The sequence below is a fragment of the Dryobates pubescens genome, chromosome 20, assembly GCF_014839835.1.
Source record: "Dryobates pubescens isolate bDryPub1 chromosome 20, bDryPub1.pri, whole genome shotgun sequence".
Classification (NCBI taxonomy): domain Eukaryota; kingdom Metazoa; phylum Chordata; class Aves; order Piciformes; family Picidae; genus Dryobates; species Dryobates pubescens.
Genome location: NC_071631.1, coordinates 19,809,061 through 19,825,451, shown reverse-complemented (window position 1 = coordinate 19,825,451; position 16,391 = coordinate 19,809,061). Strand labels below are relative to the sequence as shown.

General features: G+C 55.2%; 1 protein-coding gene across 1 annotated transcript in view; it reads right to left on the bottom strand.

The window, feature by feature from the left end:
• STX8 (syntaxin 8) overlaps positions 1–16,391 on the bottom strand; it is a 176,658-nt gene that overhangs the window by 56,933 nt on the left and 103,334 nt on the right. Inside the window, exon 7 of the mRNA XM_054170935.1 lies at positions 10,918–11,019. Coding sequence (XP_054026910.1) covers positions 10,918–11,019 — 102 coding nt within the window. The remainder of the gene's footprint in view (positions 1–10,917; positions 11,020–16,391) is intronic.

Genomic DNA, 16,391 nt, shown 5'->3' with positions numbered 1-16,391 from the left:
TGAGATAACCAATTTCCTAGACAAAGGAAGAGCGATAGATCCCATCCAGGGCTGACTTCAGCAGAGCACATGAGCCAGGGCCAGGGGGGGAAAAATGAGTCCATGAAAAAAGGAGGGGGTGGGGGGAAAGGGGGGAGGATTAGCAGACCTGTAAAGGCAGGGAACTGGTGAAAGGTGAAGCAGTGTTGAAAGAAGGATCTGAATGGCTGGAGGTCACCGGCGGAGCGCCTCAAGGAACGGTCGGGAGGCTGAGCTTAGGAAATGTTTCTTTTCTTATTAATGACCTTGGCATGGAAAAGGAAGTGTGCTAATGAAATGTGCTGATGACACAAAGTTGGAAGGCAGCAGCAGCAGCACAGAGGAAAGCTGGGACAGCAGAGAGGAACAAACTGGGTAAGGCTGGAGATGAATGGAGGAAGGTTGGAACTCGGCGGGACGCAAGCGGAAGGCTCCCGCTTGGGACCAACGATTGGGCTGGCTACGGGCTGGAAAGAAAATGAACTCAGGTGGAAAATGTTCAGCAGAGAGAAAGGCCCAAGCACAGGGCTCAGAAACGACACTGACTGAGGCACCGACGTGCTGCAGCTGAAATGCTGCCAGCAGGCAGTGGAGAAGGCATGGGGAGAAGGCTCCAGGGGTTTCACAGCACATTAGCGACAGCACCAAGCAGAAGGAGAGAAGTGTTTCAGTTGGGAAAGACCTCTGAGCTCATATCCAACCATTATCTAACTACCAAGGCTGCTGCTCAACCATGGCCCTCAGCACCACATCTCTGCCTCTTTGAAACACCTCCAGGGATGGGGATTCAACCCTGGGCAGCCTGTGCCAGGCTCTGACAACCCTTGCAGGGTTGCCCTCCCCTGGGGCAACTTGAGGCCATTTCCTCTTGTCCTGTCGCTCGTTCCTTGGGGGAAGAGATCAACCCCTACCTGGTTCCAACCTCCTTTCAGGGAGCTGTAGAGAGCAATGAGGTCTCCCTTCAGCCTCCTCTTCCTCAGACTAAACACCTCCAGCTCCCTCAGCTGCTCCTCACCACCTCTCTCCTCCAACAGGATGCTTCAAGCTGGTTCTCGTGGGTTAAATCCCCCCCCCCAAAAGTTTCCAGTAGGAAGAAGTGTAAAACAAGGGCTCCTCAGCAAGCAGAGAGATTCACTTAGGAGATTAAAATGTAAAGCTGCCCCACAGCTGAGCCCCACAGAACAAAAGCTGGGAGGGAGCAGCCCTGAGTGGTCTCAGAGGCAGGCGTGGGGGGCAGTAAATGAAAACAGGGGAAAGAGCTATTCAAGGCAGCAGGACAAGGGCTGCACGTGGGCACCATGAACTATCCCTGACAAGTCCAAGCTGGAAATAAGTTTATGACCACTGCAGCCTTGCAATGGGAGTAATGGGGGGGAAAAAACAGGCTTGTTCTCCCAGGGCTATCTTAAAGGGATCCTCTGACCCAGAAGGCTCTTCCCGTCCTTCCCTGCTAAACGCTCACAGTGCTGACACCACCAGCAAACACCCTGCTCCTCACCTGGGCTCACACTCCTAAAGCAACCCCAGAGCACCTTACTTTAGACACAAAATAAAAGCTGTGGGTGATGGCTCAGGTCCATCCTCTTTCAGCAGCTGAGGCCATTTCACCCTCGCAGCACAAGCAATTTAAAGCCGAATCCTTGCGCTGTGAATCCCCGGGGGGAGACTTAAAAACCCACCTGGAGGCGGTCCTGTGTGCCCTGCCCTAGGTGACCCTGCCTTGGCAGGGGTAGAGGGGTGGACTGGATGATGTCTAGAGGTCCCTTTCAACCCCTAACATCCTGATTCTGTGTGATTCTGTGAGGAGGAGGCATGGTGAGGCCCAGAGCTGGCTGCAAGGGACAGAGGCACTGAGGGAGCGAGGACCAGGCTGCTGGGGACATGCCACCAGCCAAAGCATCGTCTCAGCACCCAGACTCACCTTGGCTTGGTGTATTTGCTGCATGGGAAAGTCCCTTTGGGATGTTTCTTGATGCTGGGAGCCATCCCATGAGCTCCTCCCCTGCACCTCGAGGGCTCAGAGCTAACCAAGCCCAGGGGAAGCGTTTTGTAGTGTGGGACACGAGGCAAGAAAGCAGCCAGAAGCTGCCAGGTGCTGAAACTGCTGGAGCAGTGCTTGCAAAGCTGTGCCATCAGCATAAGAGATGAGGCCACAGTGCCTGCTATGTGCCTGAGCTGAGCTGCTCTGAGGCTTCTCTGGTGTCTAATGGGACCTGAGCTCCCCCTGCCTTCCTGCCTCAGTGAGACCCTTAATTGGGTCTCTCTGATGAAGACAGATGCCCAAGGAGTCTTGTAGTAACCACTTCACTTTGTGACCTCCACCAGCTTCAATCAGCCAAGGGGTTCAAAACTCAGTGGGGCAAGGTGGAAGGAAGAGCATGGCCACACACACCAGGGCTGCAAACTCATCAGCTCCTCCTGAAATCGGTTTCCCTCCTGGAACTAAAACCCCTGGCACAGCTTTGCTTCTCTGGGCACAGCTAACCTGAACCAGCAATGTGCCACCATGCCCAGGAAGGCCAATGCTCTCCTGGGGTGCATGAAGAAGTGCCTGTCAAGCAAGGCAAGGGAGGTTTTCCCCCCTCTACTCTGACCTAGTCAGGCCCCACCTGCAGTCCTGGGTCCAGTTCTAGGCTCCCCACATCAAGAGAGTTCAAGACAGAGAACTACTGGAGAGAATCCAGCAGAGGCTACAAAGCTGCTGAGGGGCCTGGAGCAGCTCTGGGAGCAGCAAAGGCTGAGAGCCCTGGGGCTGAGAGCCTGCAGAAGAGCAGCCCCAGAGGGCAGCTGAGCAATGCTCAGCAAGAGCTAAAGGAGCTGTGGGGGGCAAGAGGCTGGGGCCAGACTCTGCTCAGTGGTGCCCAGGGACAGCACAAGGGGCAGTGGGCACAAACTGCAACCCAGGAGCTTCCAGCTGAGCAGGAGGAGAAAGTTGTTTGTTGTGAGGGTGCTGGAGGCCTGGAGCAGGCTGCCCAGAGAGGTTGTGGAGTCTCCTGGTGTGGAGAGCTTCCAAGCCCAGCTGGGCACTGTGCTCCTGGGCAAGCTGCTGTGGGTGCCCTGCTGGAGCAGGGGCTTGGGCTGGATGATCTCTGGAGGTCCCTTCCAACCCTCCCCACGCTGGGATTCTGTGAACCTGTGCTCTCACTGTGAGGGAAAATGATCTGCACGAGAGGAAGGAAACACCCCAGGGAGCTCAGATGAGAGCTACAGCACAAGGGAGGACAATGAACAAGGCAGCAAGGCAAGAGCAGAGCCAAACCTTGCAGTCAGGTGTGTTTGGACTCCTGGTACTCCCACCAGGCTGGCTGGCAGCAAGCTTGGGTTGCAAGAGAAGGGAATGAAGAGACACACCAGCCCAGCTGAAACTCCACTGGGTCTGCCAGTGACAGCTGTCCCTTGGCCACCTCCCTGGGCTGCTCTGCCCCTGAGAGGATGGAAGTGTTGCTTCATTTAAGAAGTGAAGACACCAGCAACGAGCCAAACTTAACCAGAGGATCCCTCCTTCTGCTGAAGTTTCTTTTCAAGGCTTTTCTTGCAGGGCTGGCAGCTCAGGCCCCACTTCTCACCACCTAATGGCTTTAACATGGAAGGAATTGGAGGGAGGAAAAAAAGAATAAATGAAACAGTTGGGAAAATGCAGAACTTGCCAGGTGGAGAAAACTCATCCCTCAAAGCATGGGCAGGTGACTCAGAGCCAGTGTGGGAGCAGGAAGATCAGTGTAACCTCCTCAAGAGCTGGATTGCAGGGAAGCCTGATCCCATGGCACTCTCCAGCAGCTTCTCCACTCCTCTGAGAACAAACCCAATGGCCAGGGATTTGGAATCAGAGAATTGTCAGGGCTGGAAGGGACCTCAAGGCTCAGCCAGTTCCAACCCCCCTGCCATGGGCAGGGACACCTCACACTGCAGCAGGTTGCTCACAGCCACCTCCAGCCTGGCTGCAAACACCTCCAGGCAGGAGGCTTCCACCACCTCCCTGGGCAACCTGTGCCAGGCTCTCACCACCCTCCTGGGGAACAACTTCTTCCTCACATCCAATCTGAATCTCTCCACTTCTAGTTTTGCTCCATCCCCCCCAGTCCTATCCCTCCCTGACACCCTCAAAAGTCCCTCCCCAGCTTTCTTGGAGCCCTCTTCAGATCCTGGAAGGCCACAAGAAGGTCTCCTTGGAGACTTGCTCAGCTAAACACCCAGAGAACATCAGGGGAAGAGCTCTGAGGAGCTGCCATCCACAACTGACAAAACAAATGACCTCCATGGCAAAAAAAACACCAGAACTTAGAGCAGAGTGACCACAGAATCTGGCAGGAAAGGCTCCAGCCTGCATGAATCATGGTCTGCTAGAGGAAACCTTAATACCACCCAGGCTCCTCTGGTTTGAAACCAATTAAACCTTCTGAAAGCTTCCAACTGATAGGGTTTGGCAAAGCTCTGCCTTTAATGTAGGTGTTTTGGTGATTTGCTAAGATAAGAAGCCCCAGCTTGGGAGCAGCTAACTTTATGGTAGCCTCCACTGCTTTCAACATCTCCACCAAGCTCCCTGAGGAGGCAAAGGGGAGAGGAGAGCATCCACCTGGGGCTGGAGGAAGGTGATTAGATTGCAATGCCATCTTGTGGAACAGGAGAAAACGGAAGGCAAGGGAAAGAAAAATCCCTCAGCCACCACTTTGCAGTTGTGGATTAGCTTACAGGACATGGAGACTGGCCCAGCAGGCTCTGGCCAGGGCTTGCTCCTCATTTCCTTCTTGAGGGAGCTGGGGTTGCTTAGCCTGGAGAAGAGGAGGCTCAGGGGAGACCTCATTGCTCTCTGCAACTCCCTGAAGGGAGGTTGTAGCCAGGTGGGGGTTGGTCTCTTCACCCAGGCACCCAGCACCAGAACAAGAGGACACAGTCACAAGCTGTGCCAGGGGAGGTTTAGGCTGGAGATGAGGAGAAAGTTCTTCCCAGAAAGAGGAATTGGCCCTTGGGATGTGCTGCCCAGGGAGGTGGTGGAGTCCCTGCCCCTGGAGGTATTGAAGAAAGGCTTGGATGTGGCACTTGGAGCCATGGTTTAGTTGCCAGGAGGTGTTGGGTGATAGGTAATAAGTTGCACCTGATGATCCCTGAGGTCTCTTCCATGATTCTGTGATCCTTATGTGGAAGGTCAGAGGGATGCACACAGTGGTAACTGCACAGACACTGTCTGCTTCCCTCGAGCTGCTTGGAAGGGGATGGGCAAGGCTGTTAGGAAGGAGAGTTTGCTGTTGTTAACTTGCTTGCACTGTGAGAGAGTCCTGATCTCCCATGGTGATTCCTCAGGGAAAAAGCTCTTCTCCTTGGCTATGAGAGAGCCATGGACAAGAAAGATGTGGGTAGGACCAGGAGCAGGATCCCACAGCCCCTCTCCTGAGTTTGTGGTGTAGTTTCACACCACCTGAGTCAGAACATCACAGAATTATAGGGATTTTCAGGTTGGGAAAGCCCTCCAAGATCATCAACCCAACACCACCATGGCCACTAAACCATGGCCACAAGTGTCAGGGCCACACACTCCTTGAACCCCTCCAGGGCTGGGGACTCCACCACCTCCCTGGGCAGCTTCTGCCAATCCCTGACCACTCTTGCAGCACAGACATTTTTCCTCCTCTCCAACCTAACCCTCCCCTGGCACAATTTCAGGCCATTCCCTCTCCTCCTATCAGCTGTGGCTAGGGAGAAGAGGCCAACCCCCATCTCACTGCAACCTCCTTTCAGGAAGCTGAGGAGAGCAATGAGGTCTCCCCTCAGCCTCCTCTTCTGGAAGAACAACTCTGGCACCATGGCACAGGGAGGCTCCAATCACCTCCATGCACACCACATCTGATCACCAGGCTGCCAGCTGTGCCCTGTGTTGCAAACCCCCCCTGGACCTTGTTCAGCAACACACACTTGACTCTTTAGAAGGGGCTGCAGTGCTAGAACAAGGCAATGGCTGAGCTGGAAGAGGGCAGGTTTAGGTTGGACATCAGGAGGAAGTTCTGCACAGTGAGGGTGGAGAGACATTGGAACTGGTTGCCCTGGGAGGTGGTTGAGGCCCTGTCCCTGGAGACATTCAAGATCAGACTGGATGTAGCCCTAGGCAGCCTGCTGTAGCTGGAGGTGTCCCTGCTGCCTGCAGGGGGGTTGGACAAGATGCCCTTGGAGGATCCCTTCCAACCCAATGCAATCTGTGAGTCTGTCTGTGTTACTCTGCACTAAATCCCCCCCAAACTGGGCAAACTGGGACAGAGTGGGGCCAAAAATCCCCAGAGGACCAGTGGTAAAGCTGGAGAGTAAGGAGTGAGCAGAGAGCCACTGCTGTAGTGGGTTTGGGAGAGCAGCTGAAGGTTTGATTGACGACCCGAGTGTACGCTGTGGTGAGAGCTCTGAACTCTAAGCAACACACAGGGCCAGACACCCTCTGCAGTGCCCAGCCCAGGCTGCCCAGACAATGCCAAGCAGCCTGCAAACACTGGCCTGCAGATGACTGATGATTTTCAACAACAATTTCATAAAGGCAGCACCCCAGCCCAGGATCATTCTTCTGCTGCACTCCCTGGGAGTTCCCACTGCCACCACTACGGAGCTGCCCCGGGGCCACCGAGGGAGACGGGCTCCAACCAGGGCAGCCTTCCCTGGGCAGAAGCAAGGGGTGGGATTGTCAACAGCTCTTGAGTCAGCAAGAGAAATGGCATTGAAAATAAGCTGCAAATGAACCCACCCCCCCCAGAACAACCTGGAGGCTGGTGCCGGGGCTGAGCGTGGCCAGAGGTGCCGCAGCCTGTGCCCAGAGGGTGGCCAGCTGGCCACCGACTAAATCAAGCTGGACCCAACCTCCAAAGCCTGAAACGCTGCTTGTGTGTGCGAGGGAGATGTTGAAACATTGATTAAAGTTGGATTTCATCAGCAATACTTTGATACTTCATTATTAGAGTGGCTGCTAACAAAGACCCACCCACTGCTGCCTGACATTCTTGCTCGTAAAAAGGGTGATTATTCCACCGCTCCTGCCAGGCTGCTCTGCCTGCAAGCCACGGCTCCAGAATGGGCACTCCTCAGGAAGAGACAAAGATAGGCTGCTTTGAAAAACCAGGGAGGGGGGCAAAAAAAAGAACCAAGCCCCAAACAACCCACAGAAACAAGCAGATGCTGGAGGGATGCAGAGTCGGGACCCAGCACACCTTGGCGGGTCCTGGGGCAAGGAAGAAGTCGGCCCCGGGGGGAGGCTGAGCGCTTCACCCAGCATTAAACCCCAAGTGAGGTGCCACAGCTAAAGAGTTGCTCCACTTTTTAGCAACTTAAATGAAATGTTGGAAGGGGGATTGGGGGATGTGTGTGTGTGTGAAAAAACCCCCCCACCAAACCCAACACTTGGATAGAGTTACCCTAGCAGGTGCCAGTTTTCCTGCTCCTTGGTTTTTGTCCAAGGAGTAATTGCCCCTACACGGAGGGCTGCTCTGAGCTGAAGGCAGCACTTCGCTTCCAGAGCCAAGGAGAAGGGTGGAAAAGGGATGGGATGAATGCCATCAGAGCCTGTGTCTTCCAGCGCCGTGGCTCTGAAGGGGAGGCCGGGCAGAGTAAAGCAGCGATGCGAGGGAGCGATGCGAGGCTGCGGGGCGAGGCAGCGATGCGAGGCTGCGGGGCGAGGCTGCGGGGCGAGGCAATGCCCGGCGGTTGCACGGCCCCGGATTGTTATGCAAACACGGGCAGCCCGATTGGAGCAGAGGGAAGAGGCACTTCTCACCAGCCCCTTCTCACCAGCCCCGCCAGAGAAATGTTTTTCAATGTGCAAAGGGTGAGAGAGGTCACCCCCAAGGAATCCAAGCCCAGGATCCTCCCAGCCTTTGCCTCTCCCATCCTCCTCCTCCTCCTCTCGAATTCCACCATGGGCTCTGGAATTAAAGAGACAGGCTCATAATCCTGCAACTGCAGTTGCCTGAGGAGCCAAAAAGTGGGGGGAGAAACACCTAGGGAGGGAGAAGCTCTTCGGGGTGAAATGGGATTCACCATCCCCTGTGCAGGCAGTTCACCCTGGGCTTCCCTGAAGCCATGCAGACAGTGAAAGCACAGAAACGAAGGGGAGACTCCAAAGGCTCCCAGGGGTACTCAGCATCATCCAAGTGCAATTCATTTTTGACTCAGTCCACCCTGAGTCAACATGAAATCAAAACCCAGAATCAAAAAGGCAGCCATGAGCCTCCCTTTCTGCCTGCAGCTGGCATGAGGGAAACCACAGACCAATGCCTCTGAGAAGTCAACTTTAACCTGCAGAAGAAGCCACAGATTTTCATCAACCTCCATCAACTGAGCTTTCAAAACCTTAACTGCTGATGGAAAACCAGAGCAAGCCTTGAGCTACACCCTCAGAGCCTGAAACATGTCTCACTGCTTGGCTGCCTCCCCTGCTAGATCCTCCCTGGCTGGGATCAAAGCTCCCCAGCAGCCAGAAGCAGCGATGGGCCCAAGTCAGCTCTCAGCTTCCTCCTCACTAAGCCACCTGAGACAAACTTCATTAACTGCTGACTAAAACTCAAAGCTCACAGGGCATAAATGATCCCTCTTAGCATTCTGAGGCTTGCAGGACAGCAAATATGAGCCATGGACATCAGAACTGGACACACTGCTGCCAGGAGCGCCTCACTACCATCACCTCCACAGAGAGCTCATCCTCCAGTCCCAGAATCACAGAACTGGTTTGGTTGGAAGAGACCTTTCAGATCATCAGCTCCAGCCACTAACCCAGCACTGCCAGGGCACCACTAAGCCATCACAGTATCACAGTATCACCAAGGTTGGAAGAGACCTCAAAGACCATCAAGCCCAACCTGTCACCACAGACCTCATGACTAAGCCATGGCCCTCAGCACCACAGCTACACAGCTTTGCAATCCCTCCAGGGCTGGGGATTCCACCACTGCCCTGGGCAGCCTGGGCCAGGCCTTGACAACCCTCAAGGGGAAGAAATTGTTCCTCATGTCCAACCTAAAGCTCCCCTGGTGCAGCTTGAGGACATTTCTCTTGTCCTATCACTTGACACTTGGGAAAAGTCAATGACCCTGACCTGGCTCTAACCTCCTTCCAGGGAGCTGTACAGAGCCAAAAGGTCTCTCCTCAGCCTCCTTTTCTCCAGGCTGAACAACCCCAGTTCCCTCAGCTGCTCCACACAGAACTTTGTGCTCACCCTCCCAAGATAAAGACATTTGCTGCCATCACCCACAGCATCCCCCCCAGACTCTGCTACCAAACCCTCAGCCCTTCAGCCTAGAGGAACCTGCATTCTCTCCTTTGAGAGAACCTCCCTTGAGAGAATCTCCTTTGAGAGAACCTCCCTTGAGAGAACTCTCCTTGAGTGGAACTCCTTGAGAGATTCTCCCTTGAGAGAACCTTTCCTGAGGGAAACTCCTTGAGAGAACCTCCCTTGAGAGAATCTCTCTTGAGAGAACCCTCCTTGAGTGGAACTCCTTGAGAGAACCTCCCTTGAGAGAACCTTCCCTGAGGGAAACTCCTTGAGAGAACCTCCCTTGAGAGAATCTCTCTTGAGAGAACCCTCCTTGAGTGGAACTCCTTGAGAGAACCTCCCTTGAGAGAACCTTCCCTGAGGGAAACTCCTTGAGAGAACCTCCCTTGAGAGAATCCTCCTTGAGTGAACCTCCCTTGAGAGATCCTCCCTTGAGAGAACCTCCCTTGAGAGAACCTTCCCTGAGGGAAACTCCTTGAGAGAACCTCCCTTGAGAGAACCCTCCTTGAGTGAACCTCCCTTGAGAGAACCCTCCTTGAGTGAACCTCCCTTGAGAGAATCCTCCTTGAGTGAACCTCCCTTGAGAGATCCTCCCTTGAGAGAACCTCCCTTGAGAGAATCCTCCTTGAGTGAACCTCCCTTGAGAGAATCCTTCTTGAGTGAACCTCCCTTGAGAGATCCTCCCTTGAGAGATCCTCCCTTGAGAGAACCTCCCTTGAGAGACCCTCCCTTGAGAGAGCAGAGAGTCCTTCTGTATGGAAAGGACTCCAGTTCCACTCTGCCAGTTCACACACTGCTCAAAGAGTCCCCAGCAAGGATTTGATGCCTGGCAGGCTGTGAACAGCATGTGGCTGAGAACATATTCCTGCAGAACAGCACCAGAGACATGCCCCCAGCATCACTCCCTGCTGTGCTGCTTTGTATGAGCTGGTAGCTCACAAGTTTTTTTTTCACTCTAATTAACACAAACCACACTAATTACACACAGCTCCACAATTCCCAATCACAACATTGTGCAAGCCTGGAGACAAATGGCTTGAGGAAGCCAAACTGCAACAGCACAGCTCAGAGAGGAACCTCCTGAAGTTCACCAAGGGCAAGGGTAGAGTCCTGCCCCTGGGGAGGAACAACCTCCTGCAGCAGCACAGCTGAGGGGGGACCTGCTGGGAAGCAGCTCCACAGAGCAGGAGCTGGGAGTGCTGGGGGACAGCAAGCTCCCCTGAGCCAGCAATGTGCCCTCAAGGCCAATGGCCTCCTGGGGTGCATGAAGAAGAGTGTGGACAGCAAGTCAAGGGAGGTTCCCCTCCTGCTCTGCTGTGCCCTAGTGAGGCTCTGGGAGCTGGAGCAGATGATGCCCAGAGGCTCCTACCAACTCCCACCATGCCAGGTTGGATGGGGCCTTGAGCAGCCTGCTCTAGTGGGAGGTGTCCCTGCCCACAGCAAAGGGCTTGGAGCTTGGTGATCTCTGAGGTCCCTTCCAACCCAAAGCGTTCCACGGATCCCCCGAGCCGCAACACCAGCCGAAGGCGCCTGCAGAGATGGATCTCCTAACCCCTGAGAGAAGCTGGCCTTGAGGGCAGCTCACTCTGCACAGCCTCCCAGGGCTAAGCTACTTGCTCCTCACTTGGGCAGAGGGCAGGATGGGTGCCCAAGCCGTTCCCTACCGCAGGAGGTTGACTTCTTCTCCACCAGCTTGACGTGCCGCGTCTGGCTGCGGACCTTGTCGTCGGTGTTCTCCACCAGGTTGGTCAGGTCATCGATGATCTCTGGGGGGAACAAGAAACAGAAGCATTAATGCCTGAGGCCTGCAGCAGCACTGCTCAGCCAGCACAACCCTGCTGGAGGCTCCCAAATGGAAAGCAGCTGCAGCCTTTGATTTGGCTGCTGAAAGGTCCAAATCCAGGGGAACGCCAAGCAGGAGACTCCGACCCGGGATTCAGCACGCTCCTGCTGGGCTGAGTGGAGGGAGGAAAGAGCCTGAAACAGCAGGGCCAGCCTAGGTAGCCATGGAGATGATGGCAGCCACAGGACACTAGCCAGAGTAGGAGAATTAGTGTACATGAGACAGGAAACCTGAGACTGCAGTCCCTGGAACACAGCATCTCAGCACTTGGCCACGACAGAGTCACAGAACGGCTCAGGCTAGAAGGGGCCTCAGAGATCGTCCATCCCAATCCCCCTGCCATGGGCAGGGGTGCCTCTCAGCTAGACCAGGCTGCTCAAGGCCTCATCCAGCCTGGCCTTGAACACCTCCAGGGAGGAGGCAGCCACAGCCTCCCTGGGCAGCCTGTGCCAGAGTCTCCCCACCCTCATGGGGAGCAACTTCTTCCTAAGACCCAGTTCAAACCTACTGTCCTTCAGCTTAAAAGCATTCCCCCTTCTCCTGTCTCTAGACACCCTTGTGAGAAGTCCTTCTCCAGCCTTCCTGTAGGATCCCTTCAGGTACTGGAAGGCAGCTCTGAGGTCTCTCTGGAGCCTTCTCTTCTCCAGGCTGAACAGCCCCAACTCTCTCAGCCTGTCCCCACAGGGGAGGTGCTCCAGCCCTCTGATCATCTTCATGGCTTTGAGCTGGAAGAGGGCAGACTGAGACTGCAGATGAGGAAGAAATTCTTTAGAGTGAGGATGGGGAGACACTGGCACAGGTTGCCCAAGGGGGCTGTGGATGTCCCCTCCCTGGAGGTGTTTCAGGGCCAGGCTGGATGAGGCCTTGAGCCACCTGGGCTGATGGGAGGTGTCCCTGCCCATGGCAGGGGCTTGGAACTGGCTGACCTTGAAGGTCAACCCAAACCATTCCACGAATACCTCAACATTTGCTTTTCTACCAGGGCTTCAAAGGGAATGGTCTCCCCCAAACCCCAGAGCTGGTCATTCAGAGCCTCAGATCCTACCAAGCAACAAGCCTCGTGTCCAGACACAGACAAATCCACTTTGATTGCTCATATGGGCAACAGGAAACAACTGAAAATCAATCAAGGTTCTGAAGACACAAAGGAAAGTTTCCAAGGCTTTCAGAGCATGGAGGCTTTGCTCCCTGGAGTCAGGAGATGGATGCATTTTAAGTCCACCCCACAGACACCCCCTCAGCTTCAGTGAATCCTTATGTCAAATGACATCAGCAGATAAAAACTCCTGCACTCTGCAAACGTGGCTGCCTTCAAATGGGAGCTCCTGATGCGTGTCCTGCAGGCCAGACCATCTCCATGTCCAGATGGAAGGAAGGCAGAGGCCAGGTATCAACAGCTTCCCTGTGTGAGCAGCCTCCCCTTTATCCTACAGATTGAAACCATCCCCTGCTCCTGTGCTTAAGCAGCTCCACACCAGCATGGCCCTGATCCAGACACAAACTCACAGATTCACAGCACCCCAGCATGGAGGAGGTTGGAAGAGACCTCTGGAGATCATCCAGCCCAAGCCCCTGCTCCAGCAGGGCACCCACAGCAGCTTGCCCAGGAGCACAGTGCCCAGCTGGGCTTGGAAGCTCTCCACACCAGGAGACTCCACAACCTCTCTGGGCAGCCTGCTCCAGGCCTCCAGCACCCTCACAACAAACAACTTTCTCCTCCTGCTCAGATGGAACCTCCTGGCTTCCAGTCTGTGCCCACTGCCCCTTGTGCTGTCCCTGGGCAGCACTGAGCAGAGTCTGGCCCCAGCCTCTTGCCCCCCACAGCTCCTTTAGCTCTTGCTGAGCATTGCTCAGCTGCCCTCTGGGGCTGCTCTTCTGCAGGCTCTCAGCCCCAGGGCTCTCAGCCTTTGCTGCTCCCAGAGCTGCTCCAGGCCCCTCAGCAGCTTTGTAGCTTCCAGCTGTACTCTCTCCAGCAGTTCTCTGTCTCTCCTGAACTGGGGAGCCCAGAACTGGACCCAGCACTCCAGATGTGACCTCACTAGGGCAGAGTAGAAGGGGAGAAGAACCTCTTTAGACCTGCTGCCCACACTCTTCTTCATGTACCCCAGGACACCATTGGCCTTCTTGACCACGAGGGCACATTACTGACTCTTGCTCCTTGTCCCCCAGCACTCCCAGCTCCTTTCTCTGCAGAGCTGCTTCCCAGCAGGTCCCCCCTCAGCTGTGCTGCTGCAGGAGGTTGTTCCTCCCCAGGAGCAGGACCCTACCCTTGCCCTTGGTGACCTTCATGAGGTTCCCTCTGCCCCCACTCTCCAGCCTTCCAGTGATGTTGCTTCTAAGCTCAAGATGCTCTTGCTCCCCCTGCAGCAGCACCAGCACCATGCCAGGTACCTGAGCTTCAGGGTTTGTTCACATCCCTGTGCAGATAGAAGATCTCTTCCTCCTCCCACCCAACTTTCCCAGGTCCAACATCAGCAAAGCCAACAGCATTTTGGGGAAACTTTATCTGTCTGGTGTGACTCAGCACACAGGAAAAGCAGCAGAGGGCTGGCTGCAGGGGCAGCTGGTCTCCTCTTCCCCTCTGAAGGACAAAACCTGCCACAAGTTCCCAGCACTCCCAAGGCCAAGCTGATAAGAGCCTGCTTGGGAAACTGGAGACTTCCCTCTGCCAACACTGACCAGAGCCTCCTTCAAAAACATCCTGCTGAACAAGCTGCAGCTCACTGGGAACAAATGTGAGCAGGAAAATCTGCTGGCATCCCTGGGGACTGTTCAGAGGGGCTGTGGGGACAGGATGAGAGGCAACTGGAGCAGGGCAGATCTAGGCTGGACATCAGGAGGAAGTTCTGCACAGTGAGGGTGGGGAAATACTGGCACAGGTTGCCCAGGGATATGCTTGAGGTCCCAGCCCTGGGGACAGTCAAGATCAGCCTTGCTGTGGCCCTGGGCAGCCTGCTCTAGCTGGAGGTGTCCCTGCTGCCTGCAGGGGGGGTTGGACAAGGTGCCCTTGGAGGGTCCCTTCCAGCCCAATGCACTCTGAACCTGTTCATTTCAAAGCCCCAGGCACAGCAATGGGGATTCCATCTACAGCCTCCCCTTGGCCAAGGCATTCTCCCATCAGCCCAACCCACAGCAGCCACTTCTGAACCAGAGACCTGGGCTGTACAGCTTGGGAGCAGCACTGCTCCAGATCTGGATGTCCCCTGATTCAGGCAGGTTTGAGGGCAGCAGGTCCCTCCCCCAAGCACACAGCCCAAAGCTCAACAAGCAGTGAGTGCTCAGATGCAGCACACAGGTGAGGGCAGATGAAGTGCTGGGGACACCATGGCACAAGCAGGAGGTCTGAACAGAGTCTTCTCCACTGCACATGTGCTGGGACTGGCATGGGGAGAAAGTACAGTTTGGTTCTTACCACATCATTAATTCAAGAGGAAAAGCCCTCTGAGATCACCCAGTCCAGCCAGCAACCCAACCCCACCATGGCCATCAAACCAAGTCCCCAAGTGCCATGGCCACACATTTCTTGAGCACCTCCAGGGCTGGGGACTCCACCACCTCCCTGGGCAGCCTCTTCCAATCCCTGACCTCTTGCAGCAAAGGCATTATTACTAATCTCCAACCAATTTCAGGCCATGTCCTCTCCTCTATCATCTGACACTAGGGAGAAGAGCCCAACCCCCACCTCACTGCAACCTCCTTTCAGGTTAGCTGTGTGGAGGTCTCCCCTCAGCCTCCTCATCTCCACACTAAACCCCCCCAGCTCCCTCAGCTGCTCCTCCCCAGCCCTGGTCTCCAGACCCTTCCCCAGCTGTGTTGCCCTTCTCTGGACCTGCTCCAGGCCCTCAATGTCCTTCTTGGAGTGAGGGACCCACCTGCAAGCCCTTTGCCCTTCAAGCTGACAGTGCCATTTGGGATGAAGGTTTTCCTATCAGCTCCCATTTTCCTGACCATGCAACTAGAGAGGGACCTGGAAAAGAAGAAGGATGGAGGTGCCCCTATCAGGAGGAGCAGAAGGGAGAAGCAGGCTGACTGCTGCCAGAGACCTCATGAAGGACATTTCTGTAACACTGCACTGCACACCACATCTAAACCACCAGCTGTACTGTGGCCAAGGTCTCCTCTCAGGGAAGCAGGATCTTGAAACAGGAGATCAGAATTGTCTGCACAACCCTGGTATTAGAGCCTGAGTAATTTCAGACCAGCTGGAGTGGGAGAAGGTTGAAGGTTGCTCATCTGTTGTACGTGAGCTCTGTCCTGGGCTGATCCCCAGCAGTGTGGGCAGCAGGGGCAGGGAGGGGATTCTGCCCCTCTGCTGTGCTCTGCTCAGACCTCCCCTGCAGTGCTGGGGCAGCTCTGGAGCCCTCAGCACAGCACAGACAGGGCCAGAGGAGGCCACAGCAATACTGGCAGGGCTGGAAGCCCTCTGCTGTGAGGCCAGGCTGAGAGAGTTGGCCTTGGGCAGCCTGGAGAGGAGAAGGCTCCAAGGAGACCTTCTGGTGGCCTTCAAGGGCTGAGCTGAAAGCTGGGGACAGACTTTTGGGCAGGGCCTATTGGGACAAGACAAGGGGGGGATGGCTTGGAACTCAAAGAGGGAGATTCAGAGTGGAGAGAAGGAAGAAATGTTTGCCCCTGAGTGTGGTGAGAGCCTGCCCCAGGCTGCCCAGGGAGGTGTGAGCTGCCCCATGGCTGGCACCACTGCAGATCAACATGAGCACACCCTAAACGAAGACAAAAGCTAAGGAAGGGCCACATTTGTTGTCCCAAGCCCATCTACTGTCCTCCCTGTGCTGCTCCAGCCATGGAACCTGTGATGGAGAGGGCATGGGCTGCCCTTCTGGGGCCAGGATGAATTCCATGCAGGAGATTCACAAGCACAGACAATGTGCCATGGGGGAAGAGCAAAGCAAGCAGATGACAGCAAAAAACTACAGGTTGAGAGGTTCTGAACTATTGGAGGCTTCTTCCCTTTGGTTAAATCCCCACTGCAGAGGGGTTTGATTTCTGGCAACACGTGGTATGGAGCAATGCAGGGCAGCCAGGCTGAGCATGGGTGCAGGCTGGGAGAGATGGGAGAAGCATCCCTGTGGAAGAGGCAGGAGCCAGACCTCTCCAGACCCAAGCTTGACTTCACCTTAACTCCATCTGGAGCTCTGTGTCCAGTTCTGGAGCCTCTATTACAGGAAGGATCTGGAGGTGCTGGAAGGTGCCCAGAGAAGGGCCATGAGGAGGAGCAGAGGGCTGGAACTGCTCTGCTATGAGCACAGACTGAGGGAGTTGGGGTTGTGCAGGCTGGAG